This window comes from Mustela erminea, chromosome 5 (assembly GCF_009829155.1).
Source record: "Mustela erminea isolate mMusErm1 chromosome 5, mMusErm1.Pri, whole genome shotgun sequence".
In the NCBI taxonomy this organism is placed as follows: Eukaryota; Metazoa; Chordata; class Mammalia; order Carnivora; family Mustelidae; genus Mustela; species Mustela erminea.
In genome coordinates, this window is record NC_045618.1 from 51,861,629 (window position 1) to 51,886,275 (window position 24,647).

The 24,647-nt window shown below is 46.4% G+C and overlaps 2 protein-coding genes across 9 annotated transcripts in view; both read left to right on the top strand.

Annotated features, from left to right (window-relative positions):
* Positions 1-3,189: 3,189 nt before the first annotated feature.
* KLHL33 (kelch like family member 33) lies at positions 3,190-12,227 on the top strand. 6 transcript variants are annotated; one of them, XM_032343149.1, is made up of 7 exons: positions 3,190-3,354; positions 3,616-4,388; positions 8,003-8,927; positions 9,043-9,210; positions 9,315-9,863; positions 10,346-10,411; positions 12,052-12,227. In XM_032343149.1, exons 2-6 carry the CDS (start codon positions 3,635-3,637, stop codon positions 10,383-10,385), a joined length of 2,436 nt encoding a protein of 811 aa, XP_032199040.1. In that variant the 5' UTR covers positions 3,190-3,354; positions 3,616-3,634; the 3' UTR covers positions 10,386-10,411; positions 12,052-12,227. The 6 variants fall into 6 exon arrangements, with proteins under 6 accessions (XP_032199040.1, XP_032199039.1, XP_032199042.1 ...); XM_032343148.1 differs by lacking the exon at positions 12,052-12,227 and having other exon boundaries at positions 10,346-10,938; XM_032343151.1 differs by lacking the exon at positions 12,052-12,227 and having other exon boundaries at positions 3,190-3,326; positions 10,346-10,938.
* Positions 12,228-22,874: 10,647 nt separating this feature from the next.
* TEP1 (telomerase associated protein 1) overlaps positions 22,875-24,647 on the top strand; it is a 38,277-nt gene continuing 36,504 nt past the window's right edge. The window contains exon 1 of one of the 3 annotated variants that reach the window (XM_032343155.1): positions 22,875-23,164. The gene's annotated coding sequence lies outside the window, so the exon portion shown is untranslated. The remainder of the gene's footprint in view (positions 23,165-24,647) is intronic. The other 2 variants (XR_004285756.1, XM_032343154.1) reach the window with 2 other exon arrangements.

The following is a 24,647-nucleotide window of genomic DNA, read 5'->3' on the forward strand; positions in this document are numbered from 1 at the left end:
ATCTTTGAAGGTTTTACCCCGTCCACATAAATCCCCTTAGGTCATTCTTGGTTTTTGAGCACCTACTCTGGCCCGCGATGGACTAAGTCAAGTTTCTCTCTCTCATCTCCTCCTTAGGTTCACTCACCTGATGGTGATTAGAGAGCGCATACAGGCAGGACCCTTGTTCTGCCTAACTGTGGAAATCCTAGCCACACTGGTATTCTGGCCCCAGGCAGCTCCCATCCGCACGCCCACGTCGGTCATATTTCCTGGAGCTTCTCCAGTCATACAGGAGCCTGGAAATGAGCCTGGGAACAGACATTCCTTTGTGGGGAGAGAACCATATCACAGAGCAGTAGGACTATGTAGGTACCATCAGTGCCAAAAGGGGGAATGGAAGTTTGTTTGAAGGTGCTGGGGTGGGGAGAATACCAAATTTTATTTTATTAATTAAAAAAAGATTTTTATGTATTTTTTGAGAGAGAGGGAGAGGGCATACAAGGAGGGGGAGGGGCAGAGGGAGAAGCAGGCTTTCCGCTGAGCAGGGAGTCCCACAAAGGGCTTGATCCCGGAAGCCTGGGATCAAGATCCAAGCTGAAGACAGACACTCAACCGACTGAGCTATCCAGATGCTCCGGGAATACCAAATTTGATAATCAAAGACCACCACACAATTTTTTAGTGAAATGAGGGATGGGAAGAAATGGTGAAGGAAGGTGGACCTCACCACTGTGGGACCATATTTTCCAAGAAAACACTATTTATGTAAAAGAACAGAGAAAAACTGGGTTTTGGAGGGGACAAGTCCCGGCTTCCCTTCATTCAGGCAAGATAACACCTGTATCCAGTTTACTGTCAGTGACTTAGGCTGGGACAAATAAGGCAAGATTGTAAATTAGTCAGCCCAGGGACCTATAGGACTTGCAAATGACAGACGGAATCAGAACTCATGGGGTCTTTTCTGGGGAGATGTGGGCTAATGAGGTGCCCTGCTCTGGGGGGAGGTGACATTTTGAGGCATGCATTCCCTTTAATACATTTCTCAGCCAGCTTCTGGTTGTCTCACCTGGGCACCCAAAGAAGAAAGTGGCTGGTCAGGTGGGGTTTGTGGGGAGGAATGTTCTAGCAGATAGTTGATGAAAGAGAGGATTGGGGTGGGGGGCGCCTAGGTGGCTCAGTTGATTATGCGTCTGCCTGACACAGGGTCCTGGGACCCAGCAAGAGAGTCTGCTCCTCTGACTTCCAGCAGGGGAGTCTATCCTCCCATAGCCCCTTCTTGTGCTTTCTTTCAAAGTCAAATAAATAAATATTTTTTTAAAAAGAGGGGGATCAGGAAGATTGTTTGGAGGAATACCATGGGTGTTAAAAAAAAAAAAAAAAAGGAGAAGTGAGTGGTAGGGAAGGAAGAGCTCCCACTCCCACTTCCTCACTCTCTTCTCCCATCCTCTTAAGTTCCGTTTCCCATTGACCTCTTCCCATAAAGGAGTCTGGCTAAATGGGTGTCCTTTTCCCTCTTGCCTCAAATTTCAAAGTGTCCCTTCCCTTACTAGAAGGGTGGATCTCAAGATTGTGAAAATCTGGGAGCTGGAAATGGCATTTCTCATCTGGTAGTCTTGTCTAGTGCTCATCCTAGCAGATCCCTAGAATACATCCTTATTTTTCCCTGAAAGAGTTGTCATATGGAGTCTGTTCCAGCAAATCTGCGCAGTTTCAGGTTGGGTCCCTGAGAATCTGCTCTGCCAGCTACACACACACACACACACACACACACACACACACACACACACTTCCATATCTCCTCACATTTGGCCCTTTCCAGATCTGTCCAGCTCTTACAGCCATCCCCTCAGTTACTCTTACCCTCACCTTGACTCCGTGGCCATTGCCTTAGACCTCCACTCCACACTGCCCATTGCCAAGCATAGAAGGACTGTCAGGGTCACCAGGCCCACCAACACTAACTCATTTTCCAGATCTGTGTTAGGTAGCTGCACCCATGCTCCCTGAAGGGCAGAGACTTTATTGACTGATTTGATGCCTCCACCTGATTCTTAAAATGACTTGTCCAGGCTGGAGTCACAAAAAGTGCAGGCTGATGGTCAGCGGATTTGGGAAAAGGGCATATCAAAGAAGGGGATGAACATTACCTGGAGCAGGTTTGAAAAGATCTCTGTGAAAACTGCCTTGTTCATAGCCATGACTTGTTAGGCAAAGTGAAGGTGATCCAGATGGAACCGCCAAGTGCTGGACCCAGGCTTCTTTAAATAGGAAATAGTGCCACCAGAGAGGAGAGAAAAGAGGAACAAGTCTGGTCTCACCCCTCCCTGATGTGAAAGCCATCCTATCACCGCAGTGTGAGGAACAGTCATGCTTTGCTCCCTGGTTGAATCAGACTGGACAAATCTTTTTATTGGTCAGCTAATCCACCCCAGCAGCCACGCCCCAAACCCCCATCCTTATCTTCCAGGGAGGGGGGAAAGAAGAGGCATTGCTGTCTTATTCCCTATATTTCTTCCCCATAAAGATACCTAGAACTGTAGCAAACCTCCAGATTTAGGGGTCTCAGAGTAAGAAAGAGGTGTTATCCTGGACAGAGGGAGCAGCTGTTGGTGTCCCACCCCAGTGAAAATGCTCATGGCCCCCCAGAACATTGGTTCCCCCTAGCAGCTGAGATCACCCCACCTTCCACTGTTGGGTCCTCATCCCAGGGATCTAGGTGAGGATTAGACTCACCCTGACTCTCTGAACAGGCAGGGTTGGGCTTCTCTTTCTCACCACTGACCCCACTTCTGGACAGGGAGGAAATCCTAAGCTGTGGGGTGGATCACCGGTGGTAGGTATCCCTGACTCCTTCCCCTTCACCTCTGCCCTGGGTGGATCCAGCCGGGTTATGTGTGCATTTCATGTCAGTACTGTTCCCTCCAGAATCTTAGCTTTATCGTGCACAGGAAAACCAACAGCCAAACCCTAGAACTGACCCCAAACACATCCTTCGATTTTCTGGTCCCATGCTCCCGCAGGTCTGCGCAGACCTCCACACCCCTCCACCCCTTAGACCCGTCCGGTGAACGCAGCCTTTATAGCCTGGCTCACTCCCCCATCCCTGCATCCTCCTTGGCTTCTGAATTTGCCTCGCTCAGCGCAAGGACGTGACCTACAGGTGGAAGGGAGGAGGTCATCTCGGGACGAACCCCGGGGGATTGGATGTCAGAGTTTGGGCGCCTGGAGCCCAGTCCCCAAGCCCGCCAGCACCGGCTATAATTAGTTGGGTGGGGCCGTTGACCCGGTTGCGGGGCAAGTTCCCTCTGCCATACGGTCCGAAGCTAAGAAGGTTCAAGTGAGAGGCAGGAGGAACGCTGGTTTCTCGGGAGGGTGACTATCGGGATGGGCTGGGGGCAAGCCGGGTGGGATACACTGAGGGTACTGAGTCCGTACACAGGCTCCTTGCACGCTTCGCTGCGCTTGGTGAATCCCAGGGTCGGACAGCATAGCCTAGGGGCTCGAGCCTTGGGATTGGGGGTGAGGAGTGGGGTTTGAAGTAGGGAGAGGGACTGTCATGTTGCCGGGTTGGAGGCAGGAGTTCCTCAGGCCTCTCTGGGTCCAGCTCTGAACCCCTCCTCTCTTTCCCTGCAGCAAAACAGCGAAACCGACCATGAGCGTCTCGGACTCCGCACATCATCCCTCCGACCCCGGGAGTGTCTCTCTTCCTGCCCAGAAGGACTTCCTCGGCCTCCCTTTACCCGACCGGAGAACCCCTTCCTGGCCTCCTTCCCCGGACGAGGATCCCGGTTTGCCCCCCTTTCCTCTGGAAGGGACTGTCCCCAGGCCTTTGGCCCCGGGGAACCTTCCATCTCCAGCCTTGTCCCTAGAGGAAGAAGAGGAGGAAGAGACTGAAGACGGAGACGACACGGTGGAGCCGGAGGGACTGCGCAGCGAGGAACACCCGAGTCAGTTTTTCGCGGAGGCACAGCGGCTTCGGGAGCAGAGGTTGTTGCTGGACGAAGAGGTGTCCGTTGCTGGGCGAGTATACGGGGTGCATCGGGTAATCTTGGCTGCGATTAGCAGCCTCTTCCGAGACAGGCTGCTGGGCGGCAGAGGTCCACAACCGCCCCTCAGCCTCAATGTGACCGCCAGGGCCTGGGAGGCCGTGCTGACCTTTGCCTATGAGGGGTTCCTGGGCCCTGCCCCGGGAGGAGATGTGCTGGTCGTGGCGGAGGCTCTGGGAGCACCGCGGGTGAAGGTCGCAGCCCAGTGGAGATGCGAAGGGGCTGGAAGTGCCAGGGAAGACGGAAAGCCGCCCAGCCAGGTGGAGGAGCTGAGGGAGAACCTGCGCAATATTGAGCTCCTATACAAAGAGGGTGTCGGGTGTGACCTGGAGCTGGAAGCAGGCGGCTGTCGGCTGCGAGGTGAGGACCTGGGTGGCATTACATTACTGCAGGTGCAAATATGTGTGTGCAAGATGTGGGTGGTTTGATCCCTACCACAGTGGTTTTGATCCCTGCTGCAGTCAGAATTTCCCTGGGGGTGGCCTTTGGTGCCTTTCCTGACCCACTGAGAGTGAGGCATGCGCAGCTGAGTTGTTTTCCTGGGAGCACTGACAAGTTTAAGATGACCCTTCAACGTGTGGCTTTCCCTGTGCCCAGTAACAAGGGATTTCCAGCCAGCTGGCTGGTGTTAGGAGTATAGTCTAAGCCAGGAGAACAAGCAGAAAGTGATTGACTTAAACAGGGATTAACCAAAGGCCCTTCTTGGCATCTTCTATTTAGGACACAGGAAAGCCAGAGGAATATGGTGGGAAAACTCACTGTGTGTCCTCTCACCTAAGTGTGCTTGACACCATGGTAGACAGGAGTCCTACAGCTAACAACAAGATCTGGTTTTGTTTTTCCACAATCTTAAGACTACCAGGACATGGCACTTTGAAGTTAACTGTGTTCATCACTAGGAAAGCTAAGGACAGTTGAATAAATTGAGTATTATTCAGATTCTACTAACTTAGTGAGGTACGGGGGTCCAGGAATTTTTACACACGTCCTCTCTTTTCATTCTTGCTTTAAACTAGTGAAGTAGGTATCATTATCCCTAGGTGCAGGGGGAAAGTGGTAAACTAAGAGATGATAACTGGTGAGAATAGGGATATTAGCTGATATTCAATAGCCCAGTCTTCTTTCACTAGGCCATGCATTCCCTTCTGTGCAACCAAACCAAAGACACATAGGATCTGACAAATGGGAGTTAGAATGCAGGCACATACAAATTTGAAATTAAAAGGTATTGATTCAGAGATTATCTGGTTCAGCTTTTATACCTTACTGAGAGACCAGACTTTAAGACAGGTCCAAAATCACATTGGACCTGCTCATTGGAATGACTGGAACTCAAAGTGCTTCTGGGACTCTCAGAGGAAAAACCATCCAGTCTTAGCTTGGACTGCTTTAACAAAAATACCATAGACTGGGTGGTTTGACAATAGAAATTTATTTCTTAACAGTTCTGGAGCCTGAAAGTCCAAGATCAGGGTGCCCTTATGGTCATGTTCTGGTTAGGGCTCTTTTCCAGGTTTGCAGAGGGCCACCTTCTCACTGTATCCCCACCTGGTGGAGGGAGAGGTTATCTCGCTAATGTCTATTCTTATAAGGGTAGTAATCCCATTCATGAGGGTTCCACTCCCATACCTAATTACCTGCCAATGGCCCCACCTACAAATATCACCACACTGGGGACTATGGCTTCAACATATGATTTGGATGGGGGGGCGAGATTCAATCCACAGCAGGTCTCTGTGTGCTTGTTATCATTTCTGATAGTAGTAACTGGAGGGGGGATTTACAATTTCATAGTTATAAAGTTTTCTCTAGGGTTTGGAATTTAAACGTACTTCTATCCCTGCCTTCATTTCCCTAAGAAACATTTCAACTTAATGGTGGAAACCTGCCATGTAAAATTCTAGGGAATAATGAATAGGAGGGAGAATACAAGTGGCCATAACCCTTTCCCTGTGGCCCTGAGCTACAGGTTGGTTGACTATATGGGAACTGAAAAGGCTTACCTGCCTTGAGGAATGCAGATTTTCTCAAGCTGTCACTGATAATCACTTCTCAGGAAGCACTGAGGCACTACTGACTGCTTAAAAAGATAGTGGAAAGCCACATCAACATCACCTGTCCTTTGAGAGAGTCCAATGTGCCACAGTTGGTCAGAGCAGCTGGAGGTTTGTAAGCTTTTCTGGGAGTTCAGCCCTGTTACCTGCCTGAGAGCACTTCCAATAGCATTTCCCCCTTTTTTCTTATGAAGCATTTCAAACACATAGCAAATTAAGAAAATATTAATATGAACACTCAAACACCCATCTCCCAGACTTAATAGTTAACATTTTTCTAAAAAGATTTTATTTATTTATTTGACAGACAGAGATCACAAGTAGGCATAGAGGCAGACGGGGGGGGGGGGGAGGGAGGGCGGGGAGCAGGCTCCCTGCTGAGCAGAGAGCCCTATGCGGGACTCGATTCCAGGACCCCGGGATCATTACCTGAGCTGAAGGCAGAGGCTTTAACCCCCTGAGCCACCCAGATGCCCCTTAACAGTTAACACTTTTATGATATTTGTTTCATCTCTTTATTTATCAGTGAAGTTTAAAGTAAATCTGACATTTTGCTAATAAATACTTGGGTCTATGTCTCTTTAAAAGAGGACATTACCATAATACCTTCCTTATGACTAATGAAGTGAATAATAATTCCTTAGTATTATCTAGTTCATGTTGATATTTTCCCACTTGTCCAAAAAACGTCTTTTAGAGCTGGTTCTTTCAACCTAGGACCCCCTTGAGGATTATGCTGTGCTCAGATACACATCTCTTATGCTTCCTTTACTCTTGTGAGGACTTGACTTAGCTGAAAAAACAGGATTAGTTAGCTTGTAGAATGCTCCATTTTCTAGATGTGTATGTGTTTTCCATTATGGTTTTAACTTGTTCCTTTAGTCTCTCAATTTCCTATAAATTTGAATTGAGAGCTAGAGCTTCGATTAGATTTAGGTTAAATACTTTGGTCATGATACTCCATGCCAAATGCCAAATATCTTAAACTGAGTTGCATTAGGAAGCATATGAGTTTAGTGATTTAGTAGCTTTGGTTAACCGGATAGTTTGGTGTCACGGGGGCCATGCAGACAGGAAGGGTATGGATACCCGAGTATGCTCCTTGCAGCCTGACATCATTGCCATTGGGTGGTGAGATCAGCTCAGATCTTATCTGTGGGATAGAAAATAAAGCACTTCCTTTCTGTAGGATTCAGTTTCCTTCTCTTAAAAGGAGCAACAGAACTGGATGATTTCGAAGGCTTCCAGTTTAAAAGGTCATGATTCCATGAATTGTACTGACATGGGCGGGAGGTGTGCAGAGAAAAGCTGTAAATGGGAAACCTTAAGTAGGAGATGGCAGTTAGAGGAGGTTAGGTCACAGCCATTCCTGCATGTGGTACCATTTTCTAATTAAAACTGGAATAACAGAATGACTGAAGCCAGTGGCTTTTACGATGGCAAAGGAAAGAACTTTATTTTGCTCACAATACAAACTTATATAAATTTCACATTGGTCTTTGCAGTTTGTTTTTTGCCCTCTTTTAGCAAATGTTGTCTATAGCATCTACTCAACTTGATCCACCAAGGCTCTTTTTCTAATTGACCTAGATATAAAAAAAAAACAACCACAAAACAAAAAACTAAAGCAATGTTTATCACAGTGTCTTTAGGCCACTAACATGAGAATCATGCAGGATGCTTGAAAATGTAAAGATACAAATTTCTAGGGTCTCCATGCAGACCTACTGAGTCAGAATCTTTGGGGGTTTTGGGGGTGGGTCCCTGAATCCTGCATTTTAACGAGCACCCCATGGTATTCTTTTGCACACCACAGTTTGGCCTGTGGCCTTGGGTGGTGGCCCCAAGTTGGGGGTGTGAAGCTGGGATCCTGCCTGGCAATTTGCAACACTCTGGATTCCCCTCTGTTTCTTCTTGCAGTGCACCGAGCAGCCCTGGCCTGTGGCAGTGAGTTCTTTGGCGCCATGCTCCTGAGTGGGATGAGGGAATCCCAGGGCACAGAGGTGTCTCTGCATACCATCTCTGCCCAGGACCTGAGACTCCTCGTCTCTTTCGCCTACTCTGGTGCTGTGCGGGCAAGGTGGCCAGGACTACTGAGAGCTGCCCAAGCTGCTCTGCAGTACCAGAGCTCTTCTTGCCTTGCTCTGTGCCAGAGAGCCTTGGCCCGGGGCCTCAGCCCCGCACGCTGCCTGGCACTGTTCCCCATAGCTGAAGCCCCTGGATTAGAGAGGCTCTGGAGCAAAGCCCGTCACTACCTCCTCACCCACCTGCCTGCTGTGGCTTTGTGCCCCACTTTCCCTTCTTTACCATCTGCCTGCCTGGCCGAGCTCCTGGATAGCGATGAACTACACGTGCAAGAGGAGTTTGAGGCCTTCATGGCTGCGTGGCGTTGGTTAGCTGCCAACCCCGAGACCCAGGAGTCAGAGGCCAAGGCCCTCCTTCGATGTGTTCGCTTTGGCCGCATGTCCACCAGGGAGCTGCGGAGGGTACGGGCAGCTGGGCTGCCTCCAGCCCTGCCCCCTGACTTGCTGCATCAGCTCCTGGTGGAGGCTGCAGTTCCGGGTCAAGTGAGGCGGAGGGAGCCTGACCAGGCCCTGGTGGTGATTGGCGGAGATGGGCTCCAATCAGACATGGCCAGAAGACAGCCATCCCGAGGAGTGTGGTGGGCCCGGGCCTTCTGCTGCGGTACAGGATTGGTTCGAACTGTGGAGTGGGGACGGCTCCCTGCCCTGCCTGCCCCAGGGCGTTTCCGGCACGGGGCTGCGAGCCTGGCAGGAAGTGAACTCTATGTGTGTGGGGGGCAGGATTTCTACAGTCATGCCAACACCCTGGCTTCAACTCTCAGGTATGGGCCCCATTGAAGAGCAGGCCTCAGGGTGGGCAGCTGAGGGAAGTTGTTGGCCCAGCCAACCGCAGAGTCCTGGGGTCACTACTCTCACCTCTCATTCCACTGTGTCCAGGTGGGACCCCAGTCAAGAGGACTGGGAGGCGAAGGCGCCTTTGTGCCAGGCTCGGAGCTTTTTTCCCCTGGTGGCCCTGGATGGACTACTCTATGCCCTGGGCGGCCGGAACGGTGATGTTGCTCTCGACTCTGTGGAGGCATATAACCCCGAGCTCAATGTCTGGAGGTGAGCAGGAAGGGGCTGTTTCTAGACATCAGGGAGGGACTAGGGGGCTTGGAGGGGAAGCCGAAGAGGATTTTCGCCTGATCAGGTGCCCTGTTCTCCCTCAGGCCAGCTCCTGCCCTTCCAGCACCGTGCTTTGCCCACGCAGCTGCTGTTTTGGAGGGCCGACTGTATGTGAGCGGTGGCTGCAGCAGTGCTGGCCAATACCTGTCCTCCTTGCTGCACTATGACCCCAAGCTGGAGAAGCCAGGGACACTTCTGAGCCCTATGGGCATACCTCGGGCTGGCCATGTCATGGCCGCTCTGGGGGGCCGGCTCTATGTAGCAGGTGGGCTAGGCAAGACGGGGGACCTACTGAGCTTTGAGGCATATGAGCCAAGGACTGATAGCTGGACTCATCTGGCACCTTTGCCCTCCCCCCATGTGGGGGCTGCAGGTGCAGCTCTGCAGGGGGAGCTCCTGGTGCTGGGGGGCTATAGCCACCGTACTTATGCCCTCTCCCACCTTATCCATGCTTACTGTCCTGGCCTGGGCCGCTGGCTCTGCCTGGGAACTCTGCCGAAGCCTCGGGCTGAGATGCCGGCCTGCATCCTGGAGCTGCCCACTGTGCAGCACATAGCTTTGGTTCCCACGCGGCACCAAACCAAACCTGCTGGGTGAGTGGGGAGCAGCAGGGGCTGAGGGGGTGGAGGAAGGGATCAGAAATATCATGAGAGAAGGACACAGATGATGGGGGGAGAAGGAGAAGGCTTTATTCACGATAGCATTTTATTCTAGCACAATGTTTCATAACTCACAAACTGCTTTTGTATATATGATCTCTGTTGAGCAAAAGGTAGCTCCAGAACTCCTGGAAAAAGGGGGAGGCAGCTGAATGCCTGGATAAGGTGAGGAGGCCCAGGAGCAGCTCTACAAGGTTTAGGGACCCTGACACAATTGTTGGTGGGGCAAGCGTATCTAGTGGGGAAGACAGTTAAGAAGTTCCAGTAGTCAGTGTGTAGGGGCCACGAGAGGACAGTCAGCAAAATGCTGATTCTGACCCATGGATCAAAATGAAAAATGTGGAAAGGCCACCCCTGAAAGAGTATGAGGAGTGTGGGGAAAAGGACTATAATTGTCATGCTCTTCCCTTTTTTAGGACTTGCTCCTTTCTACTCTCCAATCCCCGGGACACCTAAACCCTCTTGGCAATATTCTTTCTCAGGTAACTTGCAGGTTCAGTCCAACGTTTCCTCAGCCCACACACTTCAGGCTGCCCCTAACAGCCTCTTGGCAACCTGGTGCTGCAAAGGAGCCTGAGTTGCCCAGGAGATGAGGCGGGAATGCTGCGTGTGGGGAAGAAGGGGAGGCCCAGGCAAAGGAGCCAGGTGTCTATAGTGGGAAAGGGATGGAATGAGGTTTGAGGGGTGGGATGGAAAAAGCCAGAAGGCTGACTGGCTTCTTTCCTTCCTTTGAGGTGAGTTCAGGGATCAGGAGTGACAACAGGACAGTTGTGGTATGAGGTCCTAAGTTGTGAGAGGAGGTGGAAGAGAGGAAAAGTGAGAGACAAAGAGGACTCAGAAAAGTGGTTTTCCCCCTTTCTTTCTCTTTCCTCTTGAGTTTTTAAGATTCATTTCCCTTTTTTTGGCCAGGCAAAGTTAAGTCAGATGCTTTCTTTCTCCCTTCCTCTACCGTGCTCTTTCTTCCTTTCTTTTTCCTTTCCTTTTTTCTTGTCTTTCCTTTTCTTCCTTCTTTCTTTTCTCTTCTCCCTTCTCGCACATAGTGATCAATCCCCTACTATGTGCCAGGCACTAAATGAGGCGCAAGGACACAGAGATTGGAGAGCTCCTGACCAGCAGGTAGACTTGTGGGTGGACTTAGGAGTAGGGACACTTATCTCCTTCCTCTCTTCGCTCGCTCCTAGAGGCGTGAAAACTCAGACAACAGAGGAGTGAACTCTGCCCAGGAAAAGCTTCTGCTAAGGAAGTCGTCATCAAATGGGTGTAGTTTGGATTGGATTTTGAAGACTCCTTGGAAACTCACCAGTCAGAAAAGGGGAAAGGCACTCCAGTCAGAGAAAAGGAGCAGGTGGGACATGTAGTGCCCTGTGTCTCTCTAGCAAAGGGAATGCCAGTATTCCAGATGGTTCTTTGGAGGCTTCTGCTGCTGTTGCCAGCCCACCCTCTTCTCTGGAGCTTTTCTGAAGATAGTAGCTTGCACTTAATTATATATTCCCTCCATCCACATCTCTTCTAAGTCTTTCCTGTTTGGTATTTCCATTTCTGACCCCTGAGCAGCTCAGGGCAAAGAAGGGCCAGTTCTTTGTATAGGTCAGTTTTCTATTACCATTGTTCATTAAGATTCTCATGCTCCTAAGGGTGAGATAAAGGAGTCTCTCTTGTGCCTTTCTTCATCCTGGCCTGGAGGTGCTTGACATACTTTTTTTTTTTTTTTTTGAGGTTTCATTATTAAGTTCTTTTGCCCCCCTATATCTCTGGTTTGGAGCATAGATGAACATAAGAAGGGATAAGTAGGATATATATGAGAAAAGGGAAGAAAGACTGAAGAAACCAGAGAAGAAGGAAATTGAAGGTTCTGAGAAACTATGAGGATTGAGTTTTTAGGATGAACTTCTGTGAACATTTTTTTTGTGGTTTGTAGGCAAAGGCAGACTAAAATAAAGGTTTCATAATTATTGAATGATTCTTGTCTCAGTTTTTCTATTATAAAAATCATGTAAAAGTCCCACGTAATTTGGCTTCTATCTCCACCACACTATTGAAACCACCTACCCTCATAGTCACCATGATCTACTTGTCACTTAATAATATAAGGCCATCCTCATTCTCCCTTATCTTTCTGCAGGATTGACTGGCTTGAAAATTGGCTCTTTCCTGAATATTTCTCCTCCCCTGGTTCCAGAGAGCACACTCTCCTGGGCCTTATCTTACTTCTCCAATCCGAAGAGGCGGTAGAGGGGATACCTGGCTGGCTCAGTTGGAGTAACATGTGACTCTTGATCTTGGGGTTGTGAGTTCAAGCCCCATAGAGATTATTTAAACAAACAAACAAACAAACAAATAACCTTCAAAAAATTATTTAAAAAAAAATAAAATAAAAACAACCAAAGAGGTGGCAGAAAGCTATATTATCCAAAAGGGCATGGCTCCGTTCCAGGCAGAGCTAACAGCCAAGGATCCAAAAGTATGTGGATAGGGGTAGTTAGTTACAGAAGTCTCTAGCTTTTGCTATTTAGGATTTTGTTTGTTTGTTTTTAAAGGTAGGCATCCCACCCAGATGTGTATGGAGCCTGATGCAGGGTTTGAACTCATGACCCTTAGCTCAGGAATTGGATACCTAACCAGCTGAGTCACCCAGGAACCCCCTCGTTATTGGGTTTTGGGTTGAGGAAGGAGTGAGAAGAGAGAAGAAGGCCTCTGATTTGTAGCAGGACAGTGGTCAGTTGTCTACTCCTCACTGAGAAAGTCCTGATATAGGGCAGGTAACAGGTTGGGGCCCTAGCCAAGTGGTCTGAGATTCAGACCCCAGAAGGGAGGTGGAGTGAGAATCAGGAATGGGATGGAAAACACTCACACAGAGTGGTCAATCATGGGAATCCAGGGATTAAGCTACAGTTTGGTGAGTGTGTAGAGGCCCAGGACTCTTACCTTTGGTACATCAGATAATGAGGATTTTAGATATTCCCCTTCTAGGTCCCTCCACACTCTTATTTCAACCTTTGTGGGTAAGGATGAAATTTCTGTATTGCTCCCATCTTTTCAAGACTGACTCAGGACCTGGATAGGACTGGGCATGCAGGCTGATGTCTGGTATCAGTAAATACATTGGACTACCAGGATCCTTGGTCTCCTGTGCCTCATTCTAGGTTGTCCATGTTCTTCCTTTACCTTGCTTTATGTTCATTGTCTTTGAGAAATCTTCCCTCTCCTCCATGTAAAGTCATAATAACCAACCTGGGTTCTAGTCTGATTTTTTTTCCTGCCTTCCTCACCTCTACTTGGATGAACCACTGTCATGACTTCAGATTCATCAGGCTTTGTTGATACTATCAGTTTTGCCTTTGTCCTATACACAAAGCTTTGAAATCATTTAAGTTTGTTCTCCCCTTATCTTCTTTACTTGACTCATCATGTGATTCTGAGCTACTGAAATAGAAACCTAACTGGTTTCTTATCCCAATGTTTTATCTGTTAAAAACATTACATGTATTATGTCCTGGATACCTGGAAAGTTTAAGAGGAGAAAAAGTTTAAAATGAGATAAAAAGGAGGGTGAAAGTTATGTGAAAATCCTAGCAGATACAAAACCAAGTATTCTTATTTGCCCAGAAAGAGCCAGGGCTGAAGAAGCAACAAGGCCAGAAAACTGGAAAACTGCCCAGCAAGATTGTTTAATGGAATAATGGAAAGAGGAGATTTTAGAGATCATGTCACTCAAACTTTTCTTTATAAAATGCAGGAAGCCAAGGTATGTGGCACAGTCTAGGTAACGAGGAGGAAAGCTGTTTATGAGAGCAGTTTCCAGGTGACATATCTATACATAAGGACCAAGAGGCTGGCTTGGACAAGCGTCACAGTTTGGGGTCTATAGACAAGAAAGTCCTAACTACTCTTTCAGGGCCTAGACTGCATTCCAAATCTTAGCCAACCCCTGGGATCAAGGGGCTACATGTGGAAGAGTGTAAATTTATCATAGTTCCTGTTAATACAGGACCAAAAAAAAATACACACACACACACACACACACACACACGTATATACATATGCAGCGATATATGTGTATGTCACTAGCAGTGAGATTATAGTCTTTTTTCTCCCCGCCTACCTCTCTGCCTATTTGGGATTTCTGTCTGTCAAATAAATAAATAAAATCTTTTTAAAAAACCCTGAAACTTAGAGGAGTGACTTTATTTACCTAAGGTTATATTGTTTATAAATGTTGAGTGTGTATTCAAACTCAAGTAGAAGGAATTCAAGCCCATTTTCTTTCTATCTTTTTTAAGATTTTATTTATTTATTTGAGTGAGAGAGTGAGAGAGATAGAGAGTGCAAAGGGGAGGGGCAGAGGGAGAGAGAGAGAGAAGCAGACTCCCTCCTGATACGGGGCTCCATCCCTGGACCCTGAGATCATGACCTGAACCTAACGCATATGCTTAACCAACTGAGCCACCGGTAGCCCAGATCCTGCTTTCTTTAATTATGTCACCTCTCCAATGTAGATCCGCCTCTACAGAATGGTGGGTTTTATTTATGAAACCCATTACTGGATACTACAAATGGGAGCAATTAAAGGTATAAATGGCACTGGAGGCTTAGAGACATAGTTCTGAGGAGTCTGATATAAAAGTGCTGTAACACATACTAGTTGTGAATTTCAAAGAAGCTCAGCTAGAGCACAAAGCTCTTCCTTCCAGTAGTTTGTTTCATTTGCTAGGATGTATTGAGCCAGGGATTGTTGCGAGTATAGTATATCAGGTGAAACTTTTCAAACAGAGGACCTTGACTGGCCGTTTTACCTTATCAGCAATATCTGGTCTTAGTGCAGACTCAAGGACCAGTCTCTTACTCAGTTCAGGGTTTATGATATCACCTTACCTTATTTTCTTCTGCAGCCTAGGTCACACAGCTCATCAATAGCAGAGTAGAATTTAGACACAGATCTTTTGAACTCCAGAGTGCACATTTAGTTACTATACTATACCATCTCCACACCCATCTTAGAGTCTCTAATGTGGTGGCCAAGTATTCTACTCCTCCTGGGACTATCCTTATTCCCATATATGGTTTCATTATTCCCACAAACCATTAAAAGATTCCCCCAAGTCCACTATTTTTACATCCAAAGTTTACTATGAAATGCCCCAACCACCCAGAAGCAGAACTCAAGTCCTATGTGAGATCAGGTTTCCTGATCATGTTTTTAATATGATTACTCTTTATTTGTTTTAATATGATTACTCTTTGACATGAGTCTGTACTCCTCAGACAGGTCCCATCTTCCAAGACTTATGAACTGCTAACATCCTCTTTTAATGTGTGCATGAAAAAGGCCTCCAGGGGCACCTGGGTGTCTCAGTCAATTAAGTGTCTATCTTCGGCTCAGATCATAAACCTGGGATCGAGCTCAACATCAGGTTCTCTGCTGAGTGGGAAATCCCTCAGTCACTCCCGTTGCCCATGTTCTCTCTCTCTCTCTCAAATAAACAAGTAAATAAAATTTAAAAAGAGAGAGAAAGAAAGAGGCCTTCAGGACAGCAGTTCATTTTAACATTTAAACAGTGGCATTCTGTAGGCAATAATGCTAAAGACATGTCAAAGGTAGCAGATTACTGTGGTCAAGGTCTGGACTGGGAATCAAGGGACTTGTGTACTAGTCCTAGCTCCTTCTCTTACTGACTGTTTCAACTGGGGCAGGTCATTCGAACCCTTTAGACTGTCAAGTGAGAAACTGAATAGTTAGGAAAGTGTTAACAGCTCTTTTTCTCCAACTGCTAAAATGTGGCTAGCAAGCTACAGGCAGGATTGTCCAGCCCTATTCAGAGCCTCCAGGATAACTGATTCACAGCATGGACTCCTCTTCTCAGGTCCTCACAAGGAGCAGTGCTGTGGGACAATACTAAGTGCTAGATTACCTAGCCATAGCAATTTCTGTAGTGAATCTGGGTAAGTTTTTGTTAGAGCTGCATATCTAGAATGTGGCCACCCAAAATGGCCTCCGACCACTTGTGTAGTCTGTTCAAACACATGTTGGCTAATATGCAGGGAGCAGGTGTTGAAGTTACCTGTTAACTGAGTTTTAAAGGTTTTTTTTTTTTTTTTTAAGATTGTATTTATTTATTTGACAGACAGAGATCACAAGTAGGCAGAGAGAGAGGAGGAAGCAGGGTCCCCGCTAAACAGAGAGCCTGATGCGGGGCTTGATCCCAGCACCCTGGGATCCTGACCTGAGCTGAAGACAGAGGCTTTAACCCACTGAGCCACCCAGGTGCCCCCTGTTAACAGTTTTAGACAGCATGGATTCTTTTGTTCTAATATTATGTAACAATGTCCCAAGACATTATGAAAGTTGATATTACATTTTTATACAAAAGGTAGAAGAAGGCAGAACAATATATTAAATCTATTCACTGTCATCTGTTAAGACCTCTTCCCAATACCTCTCTGTGGGCTGAGAAACAAGGTCACTTCCCTGAACACAATGACTAGACTGATCCTAGGGCACAAGGGTGGGAAGGAGTGCTGAATCTGATAGATCACCACAGTGTCTCCTTGTATTTGTTGACTGTAACCCTGGGGCTATACAGCTGTTAGGGAAACATGACTTCACTGCATACATCTCAGAGGTTGGTTTGGATGCTGATTAATCTGATATCAATGAAGAAATATTTGTTGAATGAATAATGAGGGAATGTAGCCATTTCTACAGATATGAGCCTCCTTGTCCAAGCAGAGATGCTTGCTACCTGGATTGACATCTACTTCAGCTAACCTACCTACCAGGATAAGCAATTCTACTGCAAGTCACTATTGCACAAACCAATGTATTAGGATGTGATTTAAGATGTTTAAGGAGGGTGGGTTGGCTACAATGTAATCTGATGTAAACTAACCTTAAATGTTGCAGGTCTAGTGTTCCAGTTATCTAATGATGCATAACAAACTACCCAAAACTTAGTGACTTAAAACAACGACTACTTTACCATTTTTCTCATGATTTTATGTGTCACTTAAATTTAGGTAGGGTTTAGCTAGATGATTTTTCTGTTCTTTGTTCATTGATGGAGGTTACTTGGGTTGTATTCAGCTTGTCAGTGGGCTGGTCTGGAATGCCCAAGACAGCTAGGTTCACGTGTTTGGTGCCCTCATGGGAGTGGCTGGAAAACTAACTCAACTGAGATCATTAACTAAAGCTCCAGTACATGGCCTCTTCCGTGTGGTAGTTTAGGGTAGTTGAACTTACTCGGCAGCCTCCAAAGGGAGGCTTCCAAGAGTCCTGGGTAGAAGGTGCAAAGTTTCTTTGACCTAGCCTCGAAAGTCCCAGAATGACACTTCTGCACATATATTGGCCCAGAAAGTCACCAAGTCATCCCAGATTCAAGAAGTGAAAAATCAGACTCCATTCTCAGTGACAGGAGAAGCAAAAAATTTGTGATCTACTTTAATCTGTCATACCTGATAAGGAAGACTAGACAAAGAGGGAGAGTTTACAGTCCCTTACAGGAAGGTGAAGAGAGGTGTTAGTAAATGTCAACAGTCAGAGACCAAAAACGCAGGGTTGTTTTGAGTTAGAGGGGTCAGAGAGAAAAATGCCCTAAAGTTCTTGCAATCTGCTGATGGGCTTCTGTAGCTTTCAGGTGGCCCAGAGGGCTACTTTGGGATGTCAGGTACTACTGAATAAGTGCTTGTCCGTGTATCACAACTTGTATGATGTTTCGAAGTTGGTAGTAGTTAGACTGAACAGAAACACAAGCTGTAAGTCTAAAGGTAATTATTCACAAAGAAGAACAAATCCATTGAAACCAGTGGCCTTTACATTCCCAAGGTTCTCACTCATCTCAGCTTCCTATCTGAGGAGGCCTGCCCTTCCCAGTTCAAAGTCCTATCTCTCCAGGAAGTTGCTCAAAGTCCCTTCCCCACATAAACCTATAGTTTGTTTCCTAGTGGAATATAGCATTTTTCATAATCTGCCTATTTGTTAAAAAGATTTTACTTATTTATTTGACATGGAGAGAGAGATCACAAGTAGGCAGAGAGGCAGGCAGAGAGAGAGGGGGAAGCCGGCTTCCTGCTGAGCAGAAAGCCTGATGCAGGGCTTGATCCCAGGACCCTGAGATCATGACCTGAGCAGAAGGCAGAGGCTTAACCCACTGTGCTACCCAGGCGCCCCATGCCTATTATTTTTTTTTATAAAAGCTTTTTTTAAACATTATTTTTATTAACATATAATGTATTATTTGCCCCAGGGGTATAGGTCTGTGAATCGTCAGGCTTACACATTTCATAGCACTCACCATAGCACATACCCTCCCCAATATTCATAACCCAACCACCCTATCCCTACTCCCCCATTTCCCAGCAACCCTCAGTTTGTTTTGTGAGATTAAGAGTCTCTTATGGGTTGTCTCCCTCCTGATCCCATCTTGTTTCATTTTTCCCTTCCCTACCCCCCACAACATCCCCCTGCCCTGCCTCTCAAATTCCTCGTATCAGAGAAATCACATGATAATTATTTTTCCCTGATTGACTTATTTCATTTAGCATAATACCTTCTAGTTACATCCATGTCATTGCAAATGGCAAGATTTCATTTCTTTTGATGGCTGCATAGTATTCCATTGTATATATATATATCACATCTTCTTTATCCATTCATCTGTTGATGGACATCTAGGTTCTTTCCATAGTTTGGCTATTGTGGACATTGATGCTATAAACATTTGGGTGCACATGCCCCTTCAGATCACAGTCTTTGTATCTTTAGGGTAAATACCCAGTAGCGATTGCTGGGTCATAGGATAGCTCTATTTACAACTTTTTGAGGAACCTCCATGTTGTTTTCCAGAATTCTGCCTAATTATTTTGTGACTTCTGCGTATGTCTGTCTCCTTCATGAGATCATGACACCTTGAGAAGAATGCATGTTTTATATATTTTACATGCTATCGTTTGCACTTGGTAGATGCTTAACAGATTAGACAATTTTTTAATTGAAGTGTAGTTGATATATAATATTATAGCAGGTGTTTGTTGAATCAAAATGGGGGAGGACAAGAAGTGTGCAATAAAGCAGATAAGAAGAGATGAACAATTTTCATAGGTGGGAGGGCCCTTAATAAAGGGGTTTCAAAAGGCTCAGAGGATGGCACTCCTTCGCCCCAGAAAGGAATCAGTCTGGACACTACAATCTGAAGAAAGTTTGCTTCAACTCAAGAGGCTAATTTAGGAAAGCAAGACTCAATGGAACAAACATTGGCAATATGCATTTATAACTGTCCACTGGAGAGAAAAACTACATTTGGACTTTGTAAACTTTTTGCTAGCCGAGAGATTTTCTCTGTTGCAAGGCAGAGATAATTCATCTGGCTCCCTCAAAATCCAGCTGAAATATCCTTATGGATTAGTCAGTGGCTCTCTCACTGGGACAGAATCAAGTTGGGCCCAATATATATGAACTATATATATGAAATTCAGGTGTCGCAGGAGCTTTCCTTATTAAACTGCAGTAGGGTAGGTAGTTACTGTCTCTCTGTCTGGAGAATCACTCCAGACCAGTGTTTTTCAAAATGTGATCCCAGAATCAGAGATCAGAATCAACATTACCTGAACAATACTTGTTAGAAATGCAAATTCTTGGGTCCTATCCCAAATCTACTGAATCAGAAATTTTAAGGGGTGTGGAGAGTGGTGAGAAGCAATCCCAGTTTTAATCAGGTGTTATTAAACTTTAGCATATATCAAAATCTCCTGGAGAGCCTGTTAAAACACCATTTGCCAGATCTGGCCCCCAGGGTTTGGAAAAACAGACGCCAGGGCCCACTCCACTTGTCAAGATTAGTGCTTCTCAAAGTTTAATGTGAGTGGGAATAATCTGGGAATCTTGTTAAATTATAGTTTGTGATTCATAGGTCAGGGGTGGAGGCTGAGAGTCTGTGTTTCTAGCAAGGTGATACTGATGATAGTGGTCAACAATTCCATAGTTTGATTAGCAAGACCCTGGGGCAGAAGTTCCCAAACTTGCCTGCGTATTAGTATCATCTAGGGAGCTTCAAAAACTACTGGTACCCAGGTCCGACTCAGAAGACTGTGATTTAACTGGTCTGGGGTGGGGCCAGGGTTATGGAATTTTTTAAAAAAGATTTTTAAAATTTATTTATTCACTTATTTATTTTAGAGAGAAAGAGAGACTGCACGTGTGTGCGAGTCCTGAGCCAAATGGAAAAGGGAGAGGGAGAGGGAGAGAGACAATCTCAAGTTGATTCCCTGCTGAGAGCAGAGCCTGCCAGTGGGCTGGATCTCACAACCCTGACTGAGATCATGACCTGAGCCAAAACCAAGAGTGGGAGACAACAAAGTGAGCCACCCAGGTGCCTCTGGGTTATGGACTTTTTAAAAGATCTCCAGTAGTTCCAGTGTTTAGGCTTTGCTGGCCTTAAATTTCTTTGTTGCGACAACTAACCAGAAAGTAAACTCTTGATCTTCCTAGTAAATCAGGAAGTAGGGGGCCCCGGTTGGTATTCTCCCTGCATCTGATGGGAGTTCTCTGATCTGAAGCGTCAAAGCTCATTGGATTAAGTTGGAAGGGCTTGCATATCCTGTTCTTTCACTGGTAGGGCAGATAGTTCCCATGGAGAGCTGCAGAGGAGGAGGCCTTGAGATGGGACAATTATCTTAGGTATTCCCCTTATTCTAAGGGGAGCAGGCCTTAGAGATTTAGGCCTTCAGAAGGAAGTCATATGTGCACTCCACTCTTTTCATCTCTTATTTCCTTCTCAATATGCCACCATTAGAGTCTCTTTGCAGGACCTCTTCTTTCTGGCTCCTAGGGTTGTTTTTTTGTTTGTTTAGAGAGAGTGCGTGGGCATATGGAGGGCAGGACAGGCAGGGAGGGGCAGAGAGAGAATGTAAAGCAGGCTCAATGCCCAGTACAGAGCCTGTCCCAGGGCTCAACCTCATGACCCTGAGATCACGACCTGAGTGAAGTCAAGAGTTGGAGGTTTTATCTCTTAAGCCACCCAGGCACCCCACGGGTTTCCTAGATCTGGTGTTCCTTCACCAAACTCCTCTCCTTCCCCTTGAGACAGACCTCCAATGAGCAGTAATGCACCTGGGGAGTGGATTCAGAAATTTGTGGAGGCTTTTTTTCCTCTCATAATTATTACAGTTATCCATAGACGTTTAATGGGCAGGATTAATGTCTAGCCAAGATTGCTAGACATTCAGCAACTGTGCAGAGCCCTCCCACGTAATAAGCGACCCTGCATCACTGAGAACTTTGAATGATTTGCCAGTCACTCATGTAGTTGAAAACCCATTATAATTAAGATTTTATTTTATTTTAAATATAATCATAAGGCATTTTAAATATGGTTTAATATATCCTGAGCTTTCCAGGAATGCTACTACTATAAATATTATGGGATGATGACTTCTTGTTTTGTTTGAAAATTTGCCAGAAATTATTTGGCATTTTGGAAATCATGCCACATCAGTACCTCTATTTTGGTATTTGTCTCTTTTTTTTTTAATAAGATAGCATTTTAAAAAAGGATCTTATTTATTGATTTCACAGAAATAAATTTATTTCACAGAAAAAGAGATATCACAAGTAGGCAGAGAGGTAGGCAGAGAGAGAGGGGGAAGCAGCCTCCCTGCTGAGCAGAGAGCCCCGTGCAGGTCTCAGTCGCAGGCCCCTAAGATCATGACCTGAGCTGAAGGTAGATGCTTAACCCACTGAGCCACCCAGCCACCCCTATTTATGGTATTTGAATCACCATCCTAACATACCCATATCGTGCTGTATTTGTAGCTGTTACAGTCAAGGTAATTCTACATAGAGCTGCATGTATCTGAGGACCACATTGTCTTTTCGAATGTTGTGCCCAAATATTTATATATATAAATGCACAGTATTTTATTTTTTAAAACATATTTTATCTATTCATTTGAGAGAGAGAGAGCACAAGTAGGGGGAGAGGCAGAGGGAGAGGGAGAAGCAGAATTCTTGTTGAGCTGGGAGCGGGACTGATAGATGTGGGCTCAATCCTGCACCTGGAGATCATAATCTTGAGCCAAAGGCAGACGCTTACCCATCTGAGCACACAGACGCCCCCACATAGTGTTTTATAATAAATCATCTTCCTTCTATTCTTTTATATCTCTTTAGACATTTTATAAATTTTTAAATTATGTGTGTAGGTAAAATACATTATTTATACATTGTAGTTCATAATGCCTACATAAATGTAGGCATAAAAATATCTATCTGTTTTAAGAACAGAGTGTTGGGACTGATAAGGCAGGTAGCTAGGGAATCATCTAAGGAAAGAAACTGGACTCTGGCTCAATAATTTGAGAAGACAGGATGTCCCCAAGTCGGAGCTAATGCTCAGGTGTTTACCTGAGAACTAAGAGTACCTCCCTAACGAAGGGATTATTTTCCAGAAGACAGAAATCTGTCTACCCAAGCTAAACACATTTCTCCTGCTACTATCTGTTTGGCTCTTCTCTTTATGAAATGGCACTAGCATTACCATCCTAAAGGTCACTTGTCTCTTTCCAGAGCCTAGTCCTACCTTCTGGGAAAAGTTCTGCTTAGCTTTTCAGGATAGCTCCAAATAGATTCTTTGTAATCCACGGATCTCTTCCAGGTGGACGCTGGCACGCTCTCAGCTCACTCTGCCTTAATTATTCCATATCTACACCTGCTAACAGGCCACTGCATTTCCCCAGGTTACAGGGAATTAGACTTTCTCTCACCTTTTATTTCCACTCTCACCAAGTAACTTTAGGAGGAAGGGTCCACCTATTTTTGACACCAAGAGCAAAAGAGCCCAGATAGGAGGAGAACATGCCAAAATCCCTCCCCAGAAGCCGAGTTTGAGGACACAACAGGAGAAAGGAGGAGGCGGGAGGGGGAGTGCGAGGGACGCGAGTGGGGCGGGGACTAAAGTCGGGTCCGGGAGAGGTTGCAGCGTCCTCTACGCGTTCCGACCACCAGCCGGCGGCTCAGCTCCCCGTGGCCTTGTGCTCGCTGGTGGCAGCCGCCGCACCCCGCCCGGGCCGCGTCCACGCCCGAGCGCCGTCCCCTCCGCGTTCCCCGCTCGCTCCTCCTCCGGCTTCCACTCTTCCTACTGGCGGAGCCGAGAGTCCTGCCCGGCTTCCTGCTGCCAAGGACCGGCACGCTCCCCGTCAGCCAGCGTCTGCCAGCCCCGTGGGTTCCGGGGACGGTCCGGGTGCAGGTAGAAGCCGGCCGGGGCCTGGGGTCCGGGGCGCTGAGCTCGGCAGTGGGGAGCCGGCGGGAAGGACCTAGCGCGGCCCCTCCGGACGCTCGGGAGAGCCGGGAGGTCCTGGCGCCGGCAGGGAGCCTTTGGCCGCCGCGTCCTCCGGCTGCTCGGGACGGGGTGTGGTTGTGAAAGGAAAAGTGGGGGAGCCGGCGGAGACTGTGGGGGTGGGGTGGCAGGGGATGGAAGCACATGGAAAGAGACCCAGTGAGAATGAGTCACTCTGCTCTAGAGAAGCTGCCATTACAGAGCAGTAGATGGTGTGACCGTCGCTTCTAATACCGGGGTGTGCCGACGCAGGAGAGTATCAGCCCGCTTATAAGCGGTACTAATGTGTTACCCCGGCAAGGTCTCCAAGATCTACTAAGCAGAGAATAGTGTGTAAAGTGTGGTCCTCCTGGTGTACTGCAGAAAAAAAAAAAAAAAAAAAAAGAGGGAAGGGTGGGTGGGGGATAAACATGTATATGTATAGGAAGTGTCTGAAATTGTTCATATAGAACAGTTAGCAGTGGTTATTTCTGGAGAATCGAACTGGAGATGGGATTTTTACTTTCCAGTTGTAGTCCAGCTGAGTCTCCCTTCACAAACAACTCCAGGGTGCAAAAATATTTAACTGTATTTTTCTGTTAACTTAGTTTTTATTGTAAGACTTTTTAAATTTTTTATTTAGTTTTTTTTAAAGAGTTTATTTATTTGTCGGTGGGGGGGGAAGCAGGAGGAGCAGGAGGCAGAGGGAGAAGCAGGCTCCTGGGGAAGCACGGGATCCCAGGATGGTGGGATCATGACCTGAACCAACTGAGCCACCCAGACATCCCTATTTTAAGACTTTTTATTTTGTTTTGTTTTGATATATCTTGAGTCAGTTCTGAGATTTCCCACTCCTCTTCCTTATATAGTGCAAAGACATGAAGGAAGTCTACTAGGGCACAGAGGCCATCACTCTTGATGTAATTTGTTCACACTGATGTACTAATGTAGTGTACTAGTGTCTGGTGAGATAGCATTGTCTTTTCTAGTTCTGGATTGTCAGTCTAAGTCTTCTTGGAAGTATTCTGCAGTCCTGTCCCTAAGCTCTTGTGCATTAAGTCAATCAAGTGATTGACTTAACAACATACTTATTCCTAAAATACTTAAATGTAAATAGGTGATAAGCACTTGTCCAATAAGTAAGTAAATACATTCCTCATGATAGAAATTTAAGCATTTTGCCAGGCAGAAGTTCTTAATTTGCACTTAATGGGGGATTTTAAGAGATCCATGAATGGACTCCCTGAAAGTTCGAGTACAAAATGGTATATACTCATCTTTTTCTTTGAAAAAGCTACACAGCTTTCACCAGATTCTCTAAAAGCCTCTAAATCCCACTGACGAGGCATTTTAGAAATATTGGTGAACAAGGCAAAAAGGATCTCTGTCCTCAGGAATTTATAGTCTGGTGGGG